At 43.3% G+C, this 21851-nt stretch overlaps 1 protein-coding gene across 1 annotated transcript in view; it reads left to right on the top strand.

Moving 5' to 3' along the window:
- Positions 1 to 15025, top strand: part of VSTM5 (V-set and transmembrane domain containing 5) — a 40007-nt gene extending 24982 nt beyond the window's left edge. The window contains exons 2-4 of the mRNA XM_011995017.1: positions 13856 to 14182; positions 14296 to 14436; positions 14567 to 15025. Of these exons, the coding sequence (XP_011850407.1) occupies positions 13856 to 14182; positions 14296 to 14436; positions 14567 to 14610 (512 nt within the window). The 3' untranslated portion in view covers positions 14611 to 15025. The remainder of the gene's footprint in view (positions 1 to 13855; positions 14183 to 14295; positions 14437 to 14566) is intronic.
- The last annotated feature ends 6826 nt before the right edge of the window (positions 15026 to 21851 follow it).

The following is a 21851-nucleotide window of genomic DNA, read 5'->3' as shown; positions in this document are numbered from 1 at the left end:
CTGGGAAGTCCAAGATTGAGGCTGGGATTACAAGCATGAGCCACTGCACCTAGCAATAAGAATTTATTTCTTACAGTTCTAGAGGCTGGGAAGTCTAAGATTGAGGGCCACATCTGGTGAGGACCTTTTTGTTGGTGAGACCTCTCTATAGAGTCCTGAGTCAGCAGAGGGTATCATGCAGTGAGGAGGCTCGCTGAGAGCCAAACTGCCTTTTATAACAGACCCACTCTCATAAGAACCCACTAATCTATTAACTCACTAATCTATTAATCCATGAATGGGTTAATTCATTCACGAGGGCAAAGCCTTCATGACCCAATCACCTCTTAAAAGCCCCACCTCTTTATACTATTACACTAGGGATTAAATTTCTTTTTTTATTCTTATTTTTAAATTTATTTTTCAGACAGAGTCTTGCTCTGTCACCCAGTAGCGTGATCTTGGCTTACTGCAACCTCTGCCTCCTGGCTTCAAGCAATTCTCCTGCCTCAGCCTCCTGAGTAGCCGAGACTACAGGTGTACATCATCACATCTGGCTAATTTTTGTATTTTTTTGTAGACCCGGGGTTTTGCCATGTTGGCCAAGTTGGTCTCGAATTCCTGGCCTCAAGCAATCCATCCGCCCCAGCCTCCCAAAGTACTGGGATTACAGACATGAGCCACCACACATGTCCAGGGGCTTAAGTTTCAACATAAGTTCTGGGGGACAGACATTTAAACCATAGCAAAGAGGATGAGCCCTCAAAAGATACTGAGAAACAGCAACCGGAGAGATGGGAAGAACGGCTGGTGAGTGTGGTGGGCCAGAGCTACCACCAAAGCAGAAGGAAGTGTCAGCAGCATCCCAGGAAGAGGAGGGAGCCTGTATAGTAACTGTGGGAAAAGGAAGTGTCAATTTATGTAGTAAGATTGTCTGGCAGGATGGGGCCCTGTTGAGTTTGGTGATCTTGAGTCTACCCTGGAAACAGTGTGCTTTGTTGTGCTGAAGAGTGTCTGCCAAGGGACATTCTCCTGCAATGTTGGCTACTCATGTACAGGCAGAGAGAGAGCAAAACATTGTTAGTCCCAGGACTAGGGCCTTTCCAGGTAGATATGATGAAAAGGCAGAAAGTACTGGTGTTAAAAAGTGCTTAGATTGTGATGGGCGATGGAACTGAGGCTGGGTAGGGAGGGAAGTGAGGAGAATGGATTGGGAAAAGTAAAGGGAGTCAGAGTGTAAGGACTGACAAGGCCAAGGGGAGGAATTGAACAGTAAACAAGGAGAAGAAGGTGTAGTTAAAGCAGGCTGCTTTACTGGAGGCTGAGGTTGACTAGAGGGAGGATGTTCCCATAGATGAGATCACTGGATGGGCTGTCCACGGGTATGCTGGCGGGACACAGGGTGATGCTGTAACTTGCAGTAAAAGGAGTCAACATGTTTAAAGAATGAAGAGAAAGGACTGGGGACAGAGAGCCCACATTGTTGACGGGGGAGAGTGTGGAACAATCTCAAGGGAACAAGTTTTGTTTTTTTGCCAAGAGGTTGGAGAAGTGATAGTTTATACCAACATTTTCCGAAAGAAATATGCAAGGCTCACATGCAAGCCACATGTGTAAAATTATTTTATTTTTGAGACAGGGTCTCACTGTGTCACCCAGACTGGAATGCGGCTTACTGCGACCTCTGCCTCCTGGGCTGAAGCTATCCTCCCACCCTCAGCCACCCAAGTAACTGGGACCACGGTGCATGCCACCATGCCCAGCTAATTTTTGTATTTTTTGCAGAGATGGGTTTTGCCATGTTGTCTAGGCTGGTCTTGAACTCCTACGCTCAGGCGATCTGCCTGCTTTGGCCTCCCAAAGTGCTGGGATTACAGGCATGAGCCACCACGCCCAGCCACATATGTAATTTTAAATGTTCTAGTGGACATATTAAAAATATAAAAAGAAATGGGTAAAATTAACTTTGAATATATATTTGGTTTAACCTGATATATCCAAAAACATTATCATCTCAACATGTAATCAATGGAAAATAAGTTATTAATTAGATGTTTTATATTCTATATAACATACTAAGTACTAAGTCTTCAAATTCTGGTGTGCGTTGTATACTTAGAGTACATCTCAGTGTGGACCAGTCAGTTTCAAGTGCTCAACAGCTACATATGGCTAGCAGCTACCATATCAGACAGTCCAGGTCTAGACTTTTGCTTTTTGTCGTATCTTTCTCCCAAGTCTTCACCAGCACTGAGCCATGTGCTATTTTGGGAAACATTAAAGAAATGTAAAACTCCACCTCTATACTTAAGTGCCTTACCTTATTAGGGGCAGCTGTGGGACCGTGAAGAGAGACTTGGGTTCCAGTCTCAGCTCTGAAGTTTTACTTAGCAAAGACTTGGACACTTAGGTCTCTGAGCCTCAGTTTTCTCATCTGTAAAGTAGTGATCAAATAAGCAAGTGCCTTGGAAGGGAAAAGCATAGTGCCTTAGTCCGAGTCTCCTGCCTGCCTTCACAGACTAAGGTAATGCTCATGGAGTTGTTCATTGTGTATATGTAAAAAACATTTTCAAATGTGAAAAATCTAAGGCTCAGACTCAATCTTGGCATGCAGTATTTGTATTTTTACGGTCACAGTATATTTATTTTTTAAGTAATTAACAAACTTGCTAAAATATTACTATTGTTCAAAAGGATATAGAGTGAAATGTGAAGTCGTCTCCCATTCCAGACACCCCTTCTCCTCCCCAAAGACAACTACAGCTCCTGGTTTTTAGAATAACTTAGAGATAGTCTATGCATTTATATGGATAACTGTGTGTCTATCTGTGTATGTGTGAGTGTGTGTGTATACACATATAATTACTTTATTCAAGCGGAATCATTCTCTATACACTGTTCTGCCCTGTACTTTTTTTTTTATTTTTGAGATCATCTAATGTCAACACATAGAGATTTGCCTCATTCTTTTGAACATTTTTGTAATATCCCAAAACATGAATACTGATATTTTATTTACTGGTTCCTTACAAGTGAACACACAGGTGCATCTCCAGTCTTTTGCTGCTACAATTGACAGTACTGTGCTTCATGACAACACTGACAGATATATCTCTGCATCTATGTGCCCATCTTATCTGTAGGATAAATTATTAGAAGTGGAATTTCTGGGTCAAAAGGTATGTGCTATTTAAATATTTTTACAGATTGCATCATATGCCCTCCAAGCAGGTTCCACCTATTTACAATCACCACAGTAATGTTTGAGAGTAACCTCCATGCACTCCTGACAACATAATGTTATCAAACTCCTTCATCTTTGCCAGTCTGATAACGGCCAGGTCAGTCAACTTTCCCAGCCTTGGTTTCACTGGGCTGTGATAATGGTGTATAACATCTGATATCTAACAGGTGTTAACCGACAGCTGTTCACGGCTGTTTAGGCTCCAGCCTTAGGTTCTCCCAAAGAACAAGCACCTGTTGGGGGCCCAGGGCAGTACCTATGATGTATGTAAATGGTAAGATTATGAATTCTGCCAGACTGTCCTTCCAGAAGCCCTGTTCAGATCATGTCATGGCCCTATTTGAACATCCTCCTGAGTCCTGTTCTGCCTCTGCCCTGCCCTCCCCCACCCTGCCCCACACTCTGTCAGCTTCCTTATCTCATGGCCACCCTGCACTTCTTAATCACCAAGTCCCAAATCTGAGGAGCCTTGGATCCCTCCTGCCTTCCTGGGTCGTCCTACTTTTCTCTCAGCTGAGACTGGGCTTCCTCCCTTTCCCACACTTGAAAAACCTTGTTATTTATGCCCCACCTTAAATGAGTGTCTTTTCCCTTCCCCGGCTCCTGCAAACTTCCCTGGCTCATTACCAGGGCAGTAAAAAGTACTCAGGGTTTGAATCTCTGCTCAGTCACTTACTGTGACATTGGGCGAATTACCTAACGTCAGGGAACTGCAGGCCAGCACCCGATGAGCCTGTCCCCAGCTGTTGAGGAAGCTGTGGCAAGTGCAGTGCTGAGCTCAGGGACAAGAGTGAGATCCCAACTGAAATGGGGGTGCATGGGATGCTGACCCCCTGAGATGCATTAGGGAGATGGAGCATTAGGGAAGACTGGCTTTCCTTCTCCAGCCTCTCAGGGCTGGCTGCTTTCACAACTCTCCTATTGAGCCCCTTTGAGCACCTCAGAAATACACAGTGGTGTATCTTGGAGTTTTCTCTCTGCTCTTCAATATTTCTTTTTTTCTTTTTTACTGAGGCGGAGTCTCATTCTGTTGCCCAGGCTGGAATGCAGTGGTGCTATCTCAGCTCACTGCCACCCTGTGCCTCCCAGGTTCAAGCGATTCTCGTGCCTCAGCCTCCCGAGTAGCTGGGATTATAGGCGCCAGCCACCATGCCTGGCTAATTTTGTGTTTTTTCAGTAGAGACAGGGTTTCACCATGTTGGTCAGGCTGTTCTCAAACTCCTGACCTCAGGTGATCCCAAGGAGGCCTTGGCCTCCCGAAGTGCTGGGATTACAGGTGTGAGCCACCGCAAGTGATCACTTCTGTTGGTTTGCCCGTGACCGTCCTGATTTTAGCCCTGGAGCTGCCACATCCTGGGAAATCCCTCAGTCCTGGGACAAACTGGGGCAGTTGGGGCAGTTGGTCAGTCACCCTGAGGCAGGTGACAGAGACCTGATCAGAGAAGGGTAAGTGGTGGGGGCTGCAGCTCCTGGATGAACACAAAGCTCTGTGTCATTGCTCAGTGCCCAGCCTGTTTCTGGGCCTTACATGTGTCATTGACCCTCATCCTCACAGGAGAGCTGAGGCTTTCATAGTTAAGAACTTTCTCCAGATCTCCCAGCAAGGAGGTCCCAGGGTAAAGCCTGGGTGTGTCCTGCCCACATCAGGTGTCTCCCCTACACCTCCCTGCCAATTGAAATGATCCTTTTGAGGCCGGGCGCGGTGGCTCAAGCCTGTAATCCCAGCACTTTGGGAGGCCGAGGCGGGTGGATCACGAGGTCAGGAGATCGAGACCATCCTGGCTAACATGGTGAAAACCCGTCTCTACTAAAAATACAAAAAACTAGCCAGGCGTGGTGGCGGGCGCCTGTAGTCCCAGCTACTCGGAGGCTGAGGCGGGAGAATGGCGTGAACCCGGGAGGCGGAGCTTGCAGTGAGCCGAGATCGGGCCACTGCACTCCAGCCTGGGCGACACAGCGAGACTCTGTCTCAAAAAAAAAAAAAAAAAAAAGAAATGATCCTTTTGTAATGTCACTCGTCACTCACCTACCCCACTGTAACAGTTTTCTGAATTAGGACTCCTGAACCTTAGGTTCTGAAACCAGTATATGCTAGCTGCTTAATTAAAGGCTGGATAAGGATGACAATGATGCTTAGTTTCTAGTTCTCAGCTGCATCTGATGATCACATTTGCTGAATAAGTTGTTTTCCAGATAAATGAGGTGAAAATGAGTTATCCTAATTAAGATGTATCTCTATAACTCCTTAAATGCAGAGACTATATTGGCAAGATATTTGTCCTATCATTAGTTGATATTCTTGTCATCTCAACAGATGTAATTGTCATCTCCACAGTATTGACCTTTGTTGTGATTTCAAGAAATATATCCCCCTTCTGAATAATCAATTTTTTAAAAACGGAAAAGTACAACCTTTGTAATTTATTTGTAAGAAAAGGAGTACGTAACCTTTCTGAGTGTTATATTCCAGCCCATTGCTCGGTAGGTGGTTTCAGCTTCCTACTACTTTTACTATTTCCTCTTGACACCTTTCTGATTAGTTACCAGAGGGTCTCACCGTCTCCAGGAATTCGGGAAGCCCTTTGGTTCAGGTTCCAGTGACTTCTGCCCTGCTAAAATCTTCCACTCTGTGACTTGTTCTTTAAGAGAGGCTTCCACATCTATCTTGGAAATGCCTAGAAATTTAGTTCCTCTCTGCTTTTCACAAATAATCCAAGTGAAGATGCAAAGGTAAACTTTTAAACTTTAAATTTTGGGCTGGGCGCAGTGGCTCTGCCTGTAATCCCAGCACTTTGGGAGGCTGAGGCGGGTGGATCACGAGGTCAGGAGTTCCAGACCAGCCTGGCCAACATAGTGAAACCCTGTCTCTACTAAAAATACAAAAATTAGCCAGGTATAGTGGCATGTGCCTATAGTCCCAGCTACTTGGGAGGCTGAGGTGGGCGAATCGCTTGAACCCGGGAGGTAGAGGTGGCAGTGAGCCAAGACCATGCCATTGCATTCCAACCTGGGGGTGACAGAGTGAGACGCTATCTAAAAAATAAAAAAGTAAAATAAACTTTAAATTTTGCTGGCCAAGACTGCATAGTCTAATCAGGAGAACTTAAAAAGACTTTTTAAAGTACAATTTTTTTAAAATTATCAACTCAATAAATAACTGAAAAATTCAAAATTATATAAATAGCTTACATGGAAAATAAAATTATTCTGCCATTTGATCTCTGAGGGGCAATCCCTGTTAGCAGTTTAGCATATATTACTCCAACACGTTTCCATTTTTCCATACATAATATGTATATACTAGCACATATTTACACAACTATAAATGAGATCACATTAGGTATGCTGTTTTGTACTTTCTTTTTTTTATTCTTTGTTTTTTTTTTGAGATGGAGTCTCGCTCTGTCACCCAGGCTGGAGTGCAGTGGCGCCATGTGGGCTCACTGCAAGCTCCGCCTCCCGGGTTCACGCCATTCTCCTGCCTCAGCCTCCTGAGTAGCTGGGACTACAGGAGCCCACCACCTCACCCGGCTAATTTTTTGCATTTTTAGTAGAGACGGAGTTTCACCGTGTTAGCCAAGATGGTCTGGATCTCCTGACCTCATGATTCCCCCACCTCGGCCTCCCGAAGTGCTGGGATTACAGGCGTGAGCCACTGCGCCCGGCCGTACATTTACTTTTTTTAATTTAGTAACATCACAGATGTCTTTCCTTGCCCATATAAAGCTCATTCTTGTTAATGGCTGCCTGCTGTCCTTTTTTTTTTTTTTTTTAAGACTACTCAAGAGCAGTAGTGAGAAGGGGAGAAAGAGCAGAATAAGGGGTTTCATCTGTAACTGACTGTGAACAATCAGTTGAGATAACTCACTACCTTCAGACCAGCCCATCCATTTTCTAAGTGAAATCTGATGTACTGAACCAACCTTCTTGAATAGAACACTTGAGCCAGGCCTGAATATTCGCCCAGTCACTAAGTTTCTCTGGACTCATTCTGGATTAATTTTAGCATGAGATGCAGAGGTGGTTACTCGTTAATTCAACTTTTTAAATAACTGACAAGCAGTTCGCTTTAAAACCATGAATGTTAATTTTTCATCTTTGTTATAGATTATTATTATTATTATTATTTTGAGATGGAGTTTTGCTCTTGTTGCCAGACTGGAATGCAGTGGTGCGATCTCGGCTCACAGCAACCTCCGTCTCCTGGGTTCAAGTGATTCTGCTGCCTCAGCCTCCCAAGTAGCTGGGATTACAGGCATGTGCCACCACGCCCAGCTAATTTTGTATTTTCAGTAGAGAAGGGGTTACTCCATGTTGGTCAGGCTGGTCTTGAACTGCTGACCTCAGGTGATCCGCCCACCTTGGCCTCCCAAAGTGCTGGAATTACAGGCATGAGCCACCGCACCCGGCCTGTTATAGATTATTTATTCCTAATTATATGTGATAATCTTTGACGGAAGGAGAAACCACTTTTTTCCTAACACCTAGTTAAATGCCTGCTTAGTCTGTCTAATTAAGAGGGAGTTTTTCTCAAGTCTTAACAAATTCAAGATTTAAATTATATCAAGTGTCTTTCCTGACCATGGTAATATGAAACTAGAAATCAATAGTAGGAGTAAAATTGGAAAATTCTCACATACCTAGAAATTAAACAACACACTCCTAAATAACCAATGTGTCAAAGAAAAAAATGAAAAAAATCTTGAAACAAAAATGGAAATAGAGCATACCATAATTTATAGGGTGCAGCAAAAGCAGTTTTTTGTTTTGTTTTTTTTTGAGACGGAGTCTCGCTCTGCCGCCCAGGCTGGAGTGCAGTGGCCGGATCTCAGCTCACTGCAAGCTCCGCCTCCTGGGTTTACGCCATTCTCCTGCCTCAGCCTCCCGAGTAGCTGGGACTACAGGCGCCCGCTACCTTGCCCGGCTAGTTTTTTGTATTTTTTAGTAGAGACGGGGTTTCACTGTGTTAGCCAGGATGGTCTTGATCTCCTGATCTCGTAATCCGCCCGTCTCGGCCTCCCAAAGTGCTGGGATTACAGGCTTGAGCCACCGCGCCCGGCTGCAAAAGCAGTTTTAAGGGGAAAGTTTATAACTATAAACGCTTACAGTCACTGCCCAGGCGCAGTGGCTCACGCCTGTAATACCAGCACTTTGGGAGGCTGAGGCAGGTGGATCACGAGGTCAGGAGATTGAGACCATCCTGGCAAACATGGTGAAACTCCGTCTCTTCTAAAATACAAAAAAAAATTAGCCGGGCGTGTGGCAGGCGCCTGTAGTCCCAGCTACTTGGGAAGCCGAGGCAGAAGAATGGCATGAACCCGGGAGGTGGAGCTTGCAGTAAGCTGAGATCGGGCTACTGCATTCCAGGCCTGGGCAACAGAGCAAGACTCCGTCTCAAAAAAAAAAAAAAAAAGTCAAGTAATCAACCTAACTTGACACTTCAAGGAATTATTAGAAAACTAATAGAAAAAGAAGAGCAGAAGAAAAGAAATAATAAAGATCAGGTCAGAAAACTAAAGGTTTGTTGATTTTATTTATTTCTGAATTTTTATTTATTTTTAATTTTTTTAGAGACAGGATCTGGCTCTGTTGCCCAGGCTGGAGTGCAATGGCATGATCATAGCTCGCTGCGGCCTGGAACTCCCGGGCTCAGGTGATCCAACTGCTTCGGCCTTCCAAGTAGCTAGAACTACAGGTGTGCACCACCACACCTGGCTAATTTTTTGCTTTCTGTAGATATAGGGTTTCACTAAATTATACCCAGGCTGGTCTTGAACTCCTGGCCTCTGGCCCTTATTTCTTTTTCTTTTTTTTTTTAAATTAACTCTTAGTTTTGTACATCTTTTCTATTATTTTTCTAGTCTCTATTTCATTTATTTTGGACCTTGACTGGTCAAGGCTGCAGTGAGCCAAGATTGCACCACTGTACTCCAGCCTGGGTGACAAAGTGAGACCATCTCTCAACAACAACAACAAAAAAAAAAAAAAAGAAAAGAAAAGAAAAGAAAAAAAAAACTGTCCCATTTACAATAAAATCAAAAACAATAAAATATTTAGGAATACATTTAACAAAGAAGGCAAGAAGTCTATATGCTGAAAACTATAAGACAGTGACAAAGGAAACTGAAGACACAAATAAATTGAAAGATACCCTATGTTTATGGATGGGAAGAATTAATATTGTTAAAATGTCCATATTACCCAACGTGATCTGCAGAGTCAATGTAATCCGTATCAAAATTTCAATGGCATTCTTCACAGAAATCAAAAAAGCAGGCCAGATGCAGTGGCTCACGCCTGTAATCCTAGCACTTTGGGAGGCTGAAGCAGGTGGATCGCTTAAGCCCAGGAATTTGAGACCAGCCTGCACAACATGGTGAAAACCTGTGTCTACAAAAAATACAAAAGTTACCTGGATGTGGTGGTGCACACCTATATTCCCAGCTACTTGGGAGGCTGAGGTGGGAGGATCATCTTAACCCCAGGGAGGTCGAGGCTACAGGGAGCCATGATTGTACCACTGCACTCCAGCCTAGGTGGCAGAGGGAGACCCTGTCTCAAAAAAAAAAAAACAAACAAACAAAACCAAATTCATATAGAAGCACAAAAGATCCTGAATAGCCAAAGCAATCTTGAGAAAGAAGAACAAAGCGGAAGGCATCATGCCTCCTGATTTCAAAGCAAATTGCAAAGCTATAGTAAACTGAAATGGTATGGCACTGGCATAAAAACAGGCACACAGATCAATGAAACAAAATAGCCCAGAAACAAAGGCATTTATATATGGTCAACTAATATTTGACTAAAGTGCCAAGAATACACAATGAAGAAAGGACTCTCTTCATAAAGGGTGTTGGCAAAACTGAATATTCACATGTAAAAGAGTGAAATTGAACCCTTATCTTACATCATTCACAAAAATTAACTTGAAATGGATTAAACACTTAAGCGTAAGATGTGAAACCATAAAACTCCTAGAAGGGAAAATAGGGAAAAACTTCTTGACATTGGTCTTGGCAATAACTTTTTAGATGACACCCAAAACACAAGCAACAAAATCAAAAATGAGTAAGTGGGACAACATCAAACTAAAAACCTTCTGTACAGCAAAGGAAACAATCAACAAAATGGAAAGGAAATCTACAGAATTCAGCAAAATAATTGCAAACCTGGAAAGGGGTTAATATCCAAAATGTAAATGGAACTCATACAACTCAATAGCATAAACCAAACAACAACAAAAAAGAAACAAATGATTTAAAAATGGGCACAAGGACCTGAATAGTCATTTCTCCAAAGAAAACAATACAAATAGCCAACAGGTACATAAATCGGTGCTGAACTGATCAGGGAAGTGCAAATCAAAACCACAATGAGATATCACCTCACTCCTGTTAGGCTGGCTATTGTCAAAAAGACAAGATGACAAATGTTGGTCAAGATATGGAGAAAGGGAGTCCTTTCACAATGTCAGTGGGAATGTAAATTGATATAACTATTATGAAAAAAAGTATGGAGATTCCTCAAAAAAATTAAAAATAGAGGTACCAGCCAGGCATGGTGGCTCATGCCTGTAATCCCAGCACTTTGGGAGACCAAGGCGGGTGGATCAGCTCATGCCAGGAGTTCGAGGTCAGCCTGACCAACATGGTGAAACCCCATCTCTACTAAAAAGACAAAAATTAGCTGGGCAAAGTGGCGGGCACCTGTAATCCCAGCTACTCGGGAGGCTGAGGCAGGAGAATCGCTTGAACCTGGGAGGCGGAGGTTGCAGTGAGCCAAGATTGCGCCACTGCATTCCAGCCTGGGCAACAGAGTGAGAGCCTGTCTCAAAAAAGAAAAGAAAAGTGCCGTACAATCCACCAATCCTACTGGGTATATATCAAAAACAACTGAAATCAGCGTAACAAAGAGATATCTGCATGCTCTTGTTCACTGCACCATATTCACAATAGCCAAGACATGGAAACTACCTAAGTGTCCATCGACAGATGAATACATAAATAAAGATATATATGAATATTATTCAGCTATATGAAGAAGAAAATCATGCCATTTGTGACAACATGGATGAACCTGAATGACATTATGCTAAGTTGCTAAATGAAGTAAGCCAGACATAGGAAGACAAATACTGTATGATCTCACTTATATGTGGAATCTAAAAAAATTGAACTCATAGAAATACAGTAGAATTGTTGCCAGAGGCTGGGGCCAGTGGGGAAGAGGGAGATGTAGATCAAAAGGTCCAAACTTTGAGTTATAAGATGAACAAATTCTGGGGACTGAATGTTCAGCATGAGTGGTGATGGATATATTCATTAATTTAATTGTGATCATCATTACACAACAGAGATAAATCATCAGGCTGTATACCTTGAATGTATACAATCTTTATTTGTCAATTAAATTTGAAAATAATTTTAAAGAAGCTTTTCTAGGCTGGACACAGTGGCTCACACTTGTAATCCCAACACTGGGAGGTTGAGGCCAGAAGTCCAAGACCAGTGCCTAGCAACACAGAAAGACCTCATCGCTACCAAAAAAAAAAAAAAAAAAAGGCAAGAGGTTTCTCTGGTCCAGAGAAAATATAAAAACCAGCAAGAATCAATCAGCCAGTTTCCAGTTGTATCAGCATCTGAGAAAATTGGAGTTGTTATTTTTATTTATTTTTTAGTTTTGTAGTTTCCTGGGCCAAAGTAACTGAAATGCTCAAAGTGAAGTTCCATGAGGGTGTGAAAAGGGCTGGTAGTCTCCCAGGATATCAACCTGTTAGTAACCTTGACCAACGTGGTTAACAGAATGTACACGAAATGCACAGAGGTTATAATATAGATTTGTCACTAGTTCTAAATATAGTTCTCTAAATCTTACAGCAGTAATCACTACTGCAACTGCTCATATTTGAGGTCAGAGAAATCAGGAAACATAGATACATGATTGATAGATAGATAGTCACAAAGTAGAGAGATGGGCTGGACATGGTGGCTCATGCCTGTAATCCCAACATTTTGGGAGGCCGAGAAGGCAGATCACTTGAGGCCAGTCTGGCCAACATGACAAAACCCCATTTCTACTAAAAATATTAATGCAAAAAAAATTTGGCCTGGCGTGGTGGCACACGCCTGTAATCCCAGCTACTCAGGTAGCTGAGACATAAGAATCACTTGGCCGGGCGCGGTGGCTCATACCTGTAATCCCAGCACTCTGGGAGGCCGAGGCGGGCGGATCATAAGGTCAGGAGATCGAGACCATCCTCGCTAACACGGTGAAACCCCGTCTCCACTAAAAATACAAAAAATTAGCCCGGTGAGGTGGCGGGCGCCTGTAGTCCCAGCTACTCAGAGGCTGAGGCAGGAGAATGGCGTGAACCCGGGAGGCGGAGCTTACAGTGAGCTGAGATCGTGATCTGCACCCCAGCCTGGGCAACAGAGCAAGACTGTCTCAAAAACAAAACAAAACAAAAAACAAAGTAGAGATCCAGGATTGGAATCAAAACTGTGCTGAAATCCCTCCTCTTCCATTTACTGGTTATGTGGGCATGTTGGTGTGCCTATGTAAAAAATAAAAGAGATGGCTGGGTGCAGTGGCTCACGCCTGTAATCCCAAAACTTTGGGAGGCTGAGGCAGGCAGATCATGAGGTCAGGAGTTTGAGACCAGCCTGGCCAACATAGTGAAACCCCGTCTCTACTAAAAATACAAAAAATTAGCCAGGTGTGATGGCAGGCGCCTGTAGTCCCAGCTACTTGAGAGGCTGAGGCAGGAGAATCGCTTGAACCCAGGAGGTGGAGGTTGCAGTGAGCTGAGATCAAGCCATTGTACTCCTGCCCAGGCGAAAGAGCAAGACCCCATCTCAAAAAATAAATACCATAAAATAGATAAGGATTGTAAAGTAGATAACATAGTAACTGGCACAGAAAGTCTTAAATATAGTTCTCTTCCCTATGTTAGCTTTTAGATGTACCTAATTTTTCAAAACACCCAAGCATCGACATTCCTATTAGGAAAAGGCTCATGTTTCTTGTTGCTGTAAATATTTGGTCATTCACTTATTCATTTACTCAGCAAACATTTATTGACCAACCACCATGTGTCAGGCATTGTACTGGTTTCAGGGACCATAGGGATAAAGAAACATGATTCCTGCCCTCTGAGGTCTGGCCTGGAATTTGACCTCTGTTTTCTTCTTTATTCCAGTCGTCTTAAACTCTGCACTTTGTTCTGTGTTAAAGAATAACTATGTCACACATTGAGGGCTTGAGTGAGAGGGAGTGATCCAGAGAGTCACGAGAACAGTCCTTGGGCATCAGAAGGGCTCCTATATACTAGGAGAGAACCTCTGTAGTCCACCTTGCTACAAAGGTGTCAGATTCCTGGTTGAAATATAAAGGGAGCATTCTAAACAGAGTTTCTTCAAAATACAAAAAGGTTGCTCTGTGTGTAGAGCTCTCTATCTCCAGGGAGCCTTGTGTCTTGTTTAGCATTATCACTTAAGCACCAAAACCTAGAACAGTTCCTGGTATATAATAGGCACACAATAAATATTTGTGAAATAGATTAACGAATTATATAAGTTCACTTCAGTATAAAGCCATATATATGTGCCCAACATCCAGCATATCATCCTGCAGGTCAGGGCGTGTCCCTGTACATTCCTCAGGCCACCATCAATGCCACCGTCAAAGAAGACATCCTGCTCTCAGTTGAGTACTCCTGTCACGGAGTGCCCACCATTGAATGGACGTATTCGTCCAACTGGGGAACGCAGAAGATCGTGGAGTGGAAACCAGGGACTCAGGCCAACATCTCCCAAAGCCACAAGGACAGAGTCTGCACCTTCGACAACGGCTCCATCCAGCTCTTCAGTGTGGGAGTGAGGGATTCCGGCTACTATGTCATCACCGTGACGGAACGCCTGGGGAGCAGCCAGTTTGGCACCATCGTGCTGCACGTCTCTGGTAAGACATCCCCGGGCCCCGGGCACCCCTCTGAACGGTGAGTGTGTGGGAGGTCGATTTCACAATATTAAAAGAAATGTTGTATTCCCCCTTCCCTCACCCTCACTCCATAGAGATCCTCTATGAAGATCTGCACTTTGTCGCTGTCATCCTTGCTTTTCTCGCTGCTGTGGCCGCAGTGTTAATCAGCCTCATGTGGGTTTGTAATAAGTGTGCATATAAATTTCAGAGGAAGAGAAGACACAAACTCAAAGGTAACTCCCTGGGCCTTGTGATAATCCATGAGTGGTTTTGAGGCCAGAGGTGGCATGTGTTACCTTGTTCTCACCAAGAAAGCACTATGTGGCTTGATTTCCAACTCATTGACTTGTCTTTGTTTTACAGAAAGCACAACTGAGGAGATTGAGCTGGAAGATGTTGAGTGTTAGCCAAGGCTGGGCCGAACTGCATTCCTACCTCAAGAGGAAACCATTCTCCAACAAAAAGAGCAAGCACAGCTATTATACCCATTGTGTGTGGTCCTGTTGCAGCCCGCTCCTGACAGGACAGCAGGAGATTAACAACATTGACTGCATGGAGTTGAGGACTGTGGATGGACAAAGCTAGTTTTAGGACTCACGCCAAGTTCAAGGAGAAGAGCGATTGAGGCCTTGAACCAGGAGCTTTGCTTGGCTGCAGCGTCACAGCTGTGCTGACCCATAACCAATGGGCGAGTGCACGCGTTGGCTGCTTGCTCACGACACTCACTCTGGCGTGCAGGATGGCCTGTTGTCAGAGTCCCTGTATCAGAGGCCAGAGGATTCCCAGATGGGTGTGCAGCCAGCATTAGAACATGCTTTCTGTGCTCCTATCTGCTCTGCAACTGCTGTGCCTACCAGTCCCCCATCTGGTATCCCACAAGCAAGCATGATTGTGGGAGCTATCGTGAGAAAACCTGAGGCTTTCAGACAATCTGCTGCCTCAGAGCAGAGGTGAAGAGACTGGGGGTGGGGGTTGGTGCTGTTGTGCTGCAGTGAGCTGCTCAGAGGTGAGGCCCGGTGGCTGGGAGTTTTATGGGGGAGGAGCTCAGTGGACTCCTGAGAGGCCAGCTTTGCATACAAGGAATAGAGAGAAAATTATCTTTCTCTTCCTCCCTCATTCCAACATTAATTGGATTTTCCCTCCCATGGCTCAAATTTAGGCCACTGTAAGTAAAACAACAGCTCATCTCTGCTATGGGCAGCACCTGGCCTCCTGAAGCGCTGGATGCCACCTGTGTGAAAGCTGAGCTTGCACAGTGGGTGATGCAGCTGGAAAATCAGTCATCTCGGGCTTTGGATCTGTCCCCCTCAGTCACTAACGCTTCACGTCTCAAGTCAGGCCCTTGCCCTCTCCTACCTGGGCTGAGGAACGCTTGGCCTTTGCCTACCTCACAGTCAGGGTATCAAGAGAAGCCCACAGTATGCACAGAGTTCTCTGAGCAACTTATGAAAAGCATGAGGCTTCAAGGATCTGGAAAGCTATACTGGAAAATGCTATTCTGAGTATTAGAAATTGATAAAATCACCTAAGGTCTTGGGGCTCCAGGTGAGACTGAGGACTGGACCACAGCTGGCTGTGGCCATTATTCCCTCAGGTTGTTGGTCACCATGTTCACCTGTTTCTTCATCCCAACTTCCATTTGACAAGCTCTAAATGGAGGCATGGATTTATCTTCTATTCTCTTCTCTCTCCAATATTCATAGCTACAGACCAAAAGTACCACCCAATGATGATGTGTTCCTAGTCTTCAGCTGCAAAGTCACCCATGCAAAGGTCAAGAAGTGCTAGAACATTCCTTTCTCTTCTCCCTCCTTTCAGGTCTCCAATGTCCATATCTTCTCTATGTCCTATGTGGCACAGAAGGATTTGCTTGGATAAGTTACAACCCTTTCCCTCAATATTGAATCCAGAGTTGTGGGAAGGGATCTCTCAGAATATTCAGACAGGAACTGTCAGTATCCAGAGCAGGACTCCCACAGCACTGCTTGATTCAAAAGGCGAGAGCAGTTGGTCTACACAACAGATGTGTAGCTCTAGCACCTGATAGATAGAAGATACACTCAAGGTGCCTCCTGTAGATACATGTGTAAACTCACACACTGTGCCCTTTCCCCATGCAGCAGTCAAATGAACCAGGCCCTGGGCCAGGACAGTTTCCAGTGCTATGAAGAAACGAGGTGAGGAGTATCCAAGGGGCTCAAGGATAATCTGCTGATTTCTTTCTCGTCTTTCACACAGAGAAGCCACCAGGAGGAAAGCAGTAGGAGCTGGGTGGCTGCTGGGGGCAGCATGTCCTCTTCCACACTACCTGCCTTTCAGAACTCTGCTCTTTCACTTGTCCGAAGTCAGGGCTGGCAATCTTCATAATCAAAGGGGAGTTGGAAAAGAACACCACTGAGAGGCCTCCACGGCAGATGTCAATTAAATTGCCCCCCAAAATCTCATGACAGTTTATTCACATCAGTAGTGTGGGAAGTTACAATTTTTTTTTTAAAAAAGCTTCTTTCCCTGGCTTTCCATTTCTTTGAAAAAAGGGTTTCTTTTGAATTTTTAAAGCTCTGCCATCCTGAACATTCCTGTGGAAAGTTTTAAAATCCAAAGCCTGAGGTTTTTATTTTTCAAATAAATAAAAATCACAGAGAATAGCTAGTGTAAATGTTAAGCTATAAATGATGTTTCAAACTGTGAAAAAAAAAGTGTTTTAAAGAATGAATGAAATAAAACCTGAAAATCAAGTCCTCATCCTTTGTGTGTGTGCCTGCTCCTGCCGAAAAATCAGAGGCTCTGGGTGCTGTGTCCTGTCAAGCTGAGCATAAACAAAACCCTTAATCACAGCCAGGTCTGGCACATATTTTAAGAGACAATGCAACTAATTACACTGGTTCTAACAGTAAACATTATTTAGCAATTCAGAAAAACTACACCTTATCAGCACCACCTCTCCCCCAATTGTAGCTAGAAGACCAATTTGAAATTTATGTTTTCAGAATATTAACTGCAATTCAATAGCATTCTTCCTGCTTCTGGAATGGACCAAAAGTAGGAAGTGACGATTGTACCACTTGTTCAGCAATGGATAAGACACCCTACAGAACACACATGCTTTGTCAACAGACTGTCCTTTCAGAGGTTATGATCTTAGAACCCCAAAAGGTATATATTGTACTTTCTCATTTTATGGCGTTGCGGGTATGCAAGGAGAGCTCATGTCCTCTGAAGGTCACGTAAGATGGTAAATACCTGAGAGCATTTTGTGCTTACTCCGATTTGAAGCAATACCTCACAAAGGTGAGAAGCAACAGCAGTGAGAGAGGTGGTTATCGGGATATCTTGCCCCAGGCAAGAACGCAGACAGAAACCCTACAATTCCGAAGAACTGGGTAAGTGTAACAAGGGATTGAGAAGAGATGGCAGAATAGAATGCTGGAGAGGTAACCAGGACAAAGGAGCCAAATATGATAGGGTGAATCCCCAGGGACATGATTCACATGCTGCCTCCTTGACAACACTGAAGAGGATACTGGGAGAAGTGGAAACTGTCTCACCGGCATCAGCTTTTACATATCCAGCATAAGTTTCTTCTGCCCAGTTTCCAGGGAAGCATCAGACACATCCATAGCTTACTAAAAGCAGAGCAAATCCTTGTGATCACTGTTAGCACATCTATCCCCAATTCAATTCCCATTAATGGTGTGAGTTGCCAGCGTTTGCATCTCTCTGCACCCCTGAATCCACCCAACCTGGCTGTCAGCTTTTCCAATTCTTGAGGAGAACATTTCCACTGCCCTTTAAAAATTAAGTGGGCATTTTTGGTTTGGCTTACAGAGGTGATAAATCCTTCTTTAAAATTCAAATGTCACTAAAGTCTATATATATTAAAGTAAAAGTATCTTTGGCTAGAGTTAATTAACAAAAACTAAATAAAGTAAAAGATCTCTCTCCTTCCCTCAATCCAGAGGAAACAACAGTCAAATTTGGTGTGTATCCTTCTAGACTTGCTTATGCATATATGAACATATCTGTGTATATATATATGCCAAATATACATATTTAACCTATTTTCTTTATAGTCAAATGGGATTCTATCATATATATTACCCTACAACTCACCAGTCTTTTCTTAATGTGTCTTGGGCATTATTTCATGTCTACCTATTCCAAAACTTCATTCTTCTTGCCTATACAAATGCAGTCCATAGTATGAATACACTATTGGTTTTTTTTTTACAGAGTTTTGCTCTTGTCACTCAGGCTGGATTGCAGTGGTGCCATCTTAGCTCACTGCAACCTCCGCCTCCCAGGTTCAAGCAATTCTCCTGCCTCAGCCTCCCAAGTAGCTAGGATTACAGGCGTGCACCACCATGCCCGGCTAATTTTTTTATTTTAGTAAAGACAGGGTTTCACCATGTTGGTCAGGCTGGTCTCGAACTCCTGACCTCAGGTAATCAGCCTGCCTCAGCGTCCCAAAGTGCCGGGATTACAGGCATGAGCCACCGTGGCCAGCTGGGTATTTTTGAACACACTGTAATTGTTTGTTCACTGAAAAATCATTTTTTATTTCAAATGATATAAACAAAAATCATCTTAGGCAAACTTACTATTGTATCAGGCTAGTTCCTTCAACCAAGATGGCTTCTGCCTGTTAAGTAATGCATTCAATTCTATCTCCTGTGAATCTCTTGGTCTTTTAGGGAATTCAATGTTCCACGATTTCGGTGGGTTTTACCGAGTATTGGTGGAAGATTTTTTGGAGATTGAGTATTGGTGGGAAAGAGGGTAATGATAACGTAAAATAAATCTAAAGTTTTAGTGTTAGATTTGGTTTTATAAAGTAACATTATCAAACCAAACTGGGGTCTGCTCACCTGGCACAGCAAAGCCAAGCACTGACGTTGGGACTGCAGCAAGAGAAGTGAGGTATTTATTGTAGGGCACCGAGCAAGAACTCCAACTCCTCAATGGCTTACAGGTAAGGGTTTTAAAGGTGGGGAGGCAAGGCCAGGTACAATGGTTCACACCTGTAATCCTAGCACTTTGGGAGGCCAAGGTGAGAGTATCCTTTGAGCTGGTTTGAGACCAGCCTGGCCAACATAGTGAGACCCTGACTCTACAAAATATTTTTAAAAATTAGACAGATGTGTTGGTGCATACCTGTAGTCCCAGCTACTTGAGAGGCTGAGGCAGGAGGATTACTTGAACCCAGGAGGTTGAGGATGCAATGAGCAGCTGATTGCACTACTGCACTCTAGCTTGGGTAACAGAGCAAGACCCTGTCTCAAAAAACAAAAACAAGAAAACCCCAAAAAACCCACAAAGGTGGAGAGGCAGAGGTTACAGGCAAAGTCATAAATCAATACATGCAGGAGGCTGTACATTGGTTTGATCTAAAAGGTGGGATATCTCGAAGCAGGGCCCAACAGGTCATAGGTGGATTCAAAGATTTTCTGATTTGCAATTGGCTAAGAAGCTTTGTCTAAAACTTGGGTCAACAGAAAAGAATGTTAGCTCCAGCTCACAGGCTTGACCTCCTCCAGGCCCCTCAGGAAGAAATTCAGAACAAAGAACAGCAGTGCAAGTTGTCCTTGCTTATCTGAGGCCCACATGACAGCAAATCCACTTGGTGGGGATCTGAGATTCTGAAAACAACTCAGGGTCATATTTTAAGATGTTATCTTTAGTTTCTATAGGGAACCAAGCATCTGGACTCTTAACTTCCTTGGCAATTGTTTTACGTTACTATTATCTTCTTGCTTATCAAGTTGCTTGTTTATATCTCAGGACTACCCCGGAACCTCGAAGGAATTCAAGATTTTCCTTTATTTTCATGCTCAGGGCGCCCACAGGCCTTTAAGAAGGGGTTCCTGCTCCATCTCACACACACACCTAGGTTAAATTCCTTTGATATTACAGGCTCGTGCTTGTCCAGGTAGTTCCGTCTGTAAAAATATTTTTCCCTCAGGTGCCTCATGTTCTGAATGGATTTTTTTCCTACTAAACAAAGTGGACTTACTAAATAATTTAGTTGCCCCTGTTTTTATTCATCAGCAATATCTAAGGAGGCCAGGCGTGGTGTCTCATACCTGTAATCCCAGCATTTAAGGGCCAATTACAATTCCAGATCAACATGAGATAATCAGGTTATCACTCTGATTTGATGGTATTCCAGCAAAGAAATCTGATGAAAAGCACTCAATATCTTCACTATATATAAAACATCACGCAAATGTGAATACATGACATTCTGAAATGCTTTCTCCTAATAGAGCTGGTGTCTCAACCATTTTTTCTAATTGGCTTGACTCTTAGAAGCACACTTGCTTAATGCTTTATATTTACGTAGCACTTTAGAATTTAACATTTATTACCAACCTTATTGAAACTTCTCAACCACCACTGAGGTTAGTAGAGGAGGCATCTCTATCTTCATTTATATATAAGGAAACAGATTCAAAGAGAAACGTTGCCAAGTTCATACAGCAAGCCAGTAATAGAGCCAAGATTCAAACACAGCTCCTTGCCAACCTGTTAATACTTGTTTAGGGGCTAACTGGTTTTCTTCAAACTGTCTCCCAAGTTTCCACAGCACATCCTTCAAACTCCAGGAAATTCAGGTTAAAACATTAAACTAGAAAATGTAAATAAACATAAGGCACAAGAATTGCTACCACAGCAACTAAGCTACCATTTTCCCACACATTTGCTTTAGTTTCTACAGTTCTTTAGGTGGGTACTGGCTATTCACTACAGCGATGTGACCAAACAGGGAAAGTAAGATATGAAGACCGTAAAGTCTTTAGTTATCCCAGTCTACTCAGATGGGGTTTAAAAGAACAGATGGTAGTATCTGCACACGTATTCTCAGCCATTCTACTCAAAGTGTGGTCCTGGTCCATCAATTGTTACTGATTCATGACAAGCAGAGAAATAAAAAATAAAGCATTCAGAAATGTTTATATTTGCGGGGCCTGGGCACTGTGGCTCATGCCTGTAATCCCAGCACGTTGGGAGGTCAAGGGCGGATCACTTGAGGCCAGGAGTTCAAGACCAGCCTGGCCAACATGGCAAAACCCTGTCTCTTATCAAAAATACAAAAATTAGACGGCCGTGGTGGCACACACCTGTAATCCCAGTTACTTGGGAGGCTGAGGCATGAGAATCACTTGAACTGAGGAGGCAGAGGTTGCAGTGAGCCAAGATAGTGCCGCTGCACTCCAGCCTAGATGACACAGTGAGACTCTGTCTATAAATTTTAATATTTGATGCAATTTAATTAGGTTATAATCAAATAAATGGGGCTTTTATTTTGGATCATTTCAAAATTTCATTTTAGGAATTCATTTTTATTAGTTTACCAAAGTATCAATCTACAATGGTAGAAGTTTACATAAACAAAAACTGGTCATTCAGCAAAAGTCTCAGACTCACTCTACTAGTGTGAGCCTTCGAAATCACATAAAAGACTCCTCATGTGAACGGAATTGTACAGATTAGCCTATTAGCCAAAGCAAATTTTGTGGGCAACAGTAATTTTTGAAGCACTCAAGATTTTTAAATAACCGCAAATTCACACCAATTATTTTAATTTCCATGGATAGAAAGATGCAAGATCTTGATCAGAAGGGGAAAAAAGCACAAAGTTGTTCTATCA

Source organism: Mandrillus leucophaeus, unplaced genomic scaffold (genome assembly GCF_000951045.1).
Source record: "Mandrillus leucophaeus isolate KB7577 unplaced genomic scaffold, Mleu.le_1.0 Scaffold465, whole genome shotgun sequence".
NCBI lineage: Eukaryota > Metazoa > Chordata > Mammalia > Primates > Cercopithecidae > Mandrillus > Mandrillus leucophaeus.
This window is presented reverse-complemented; position numbering and strand designations above follow the sequence as displayed.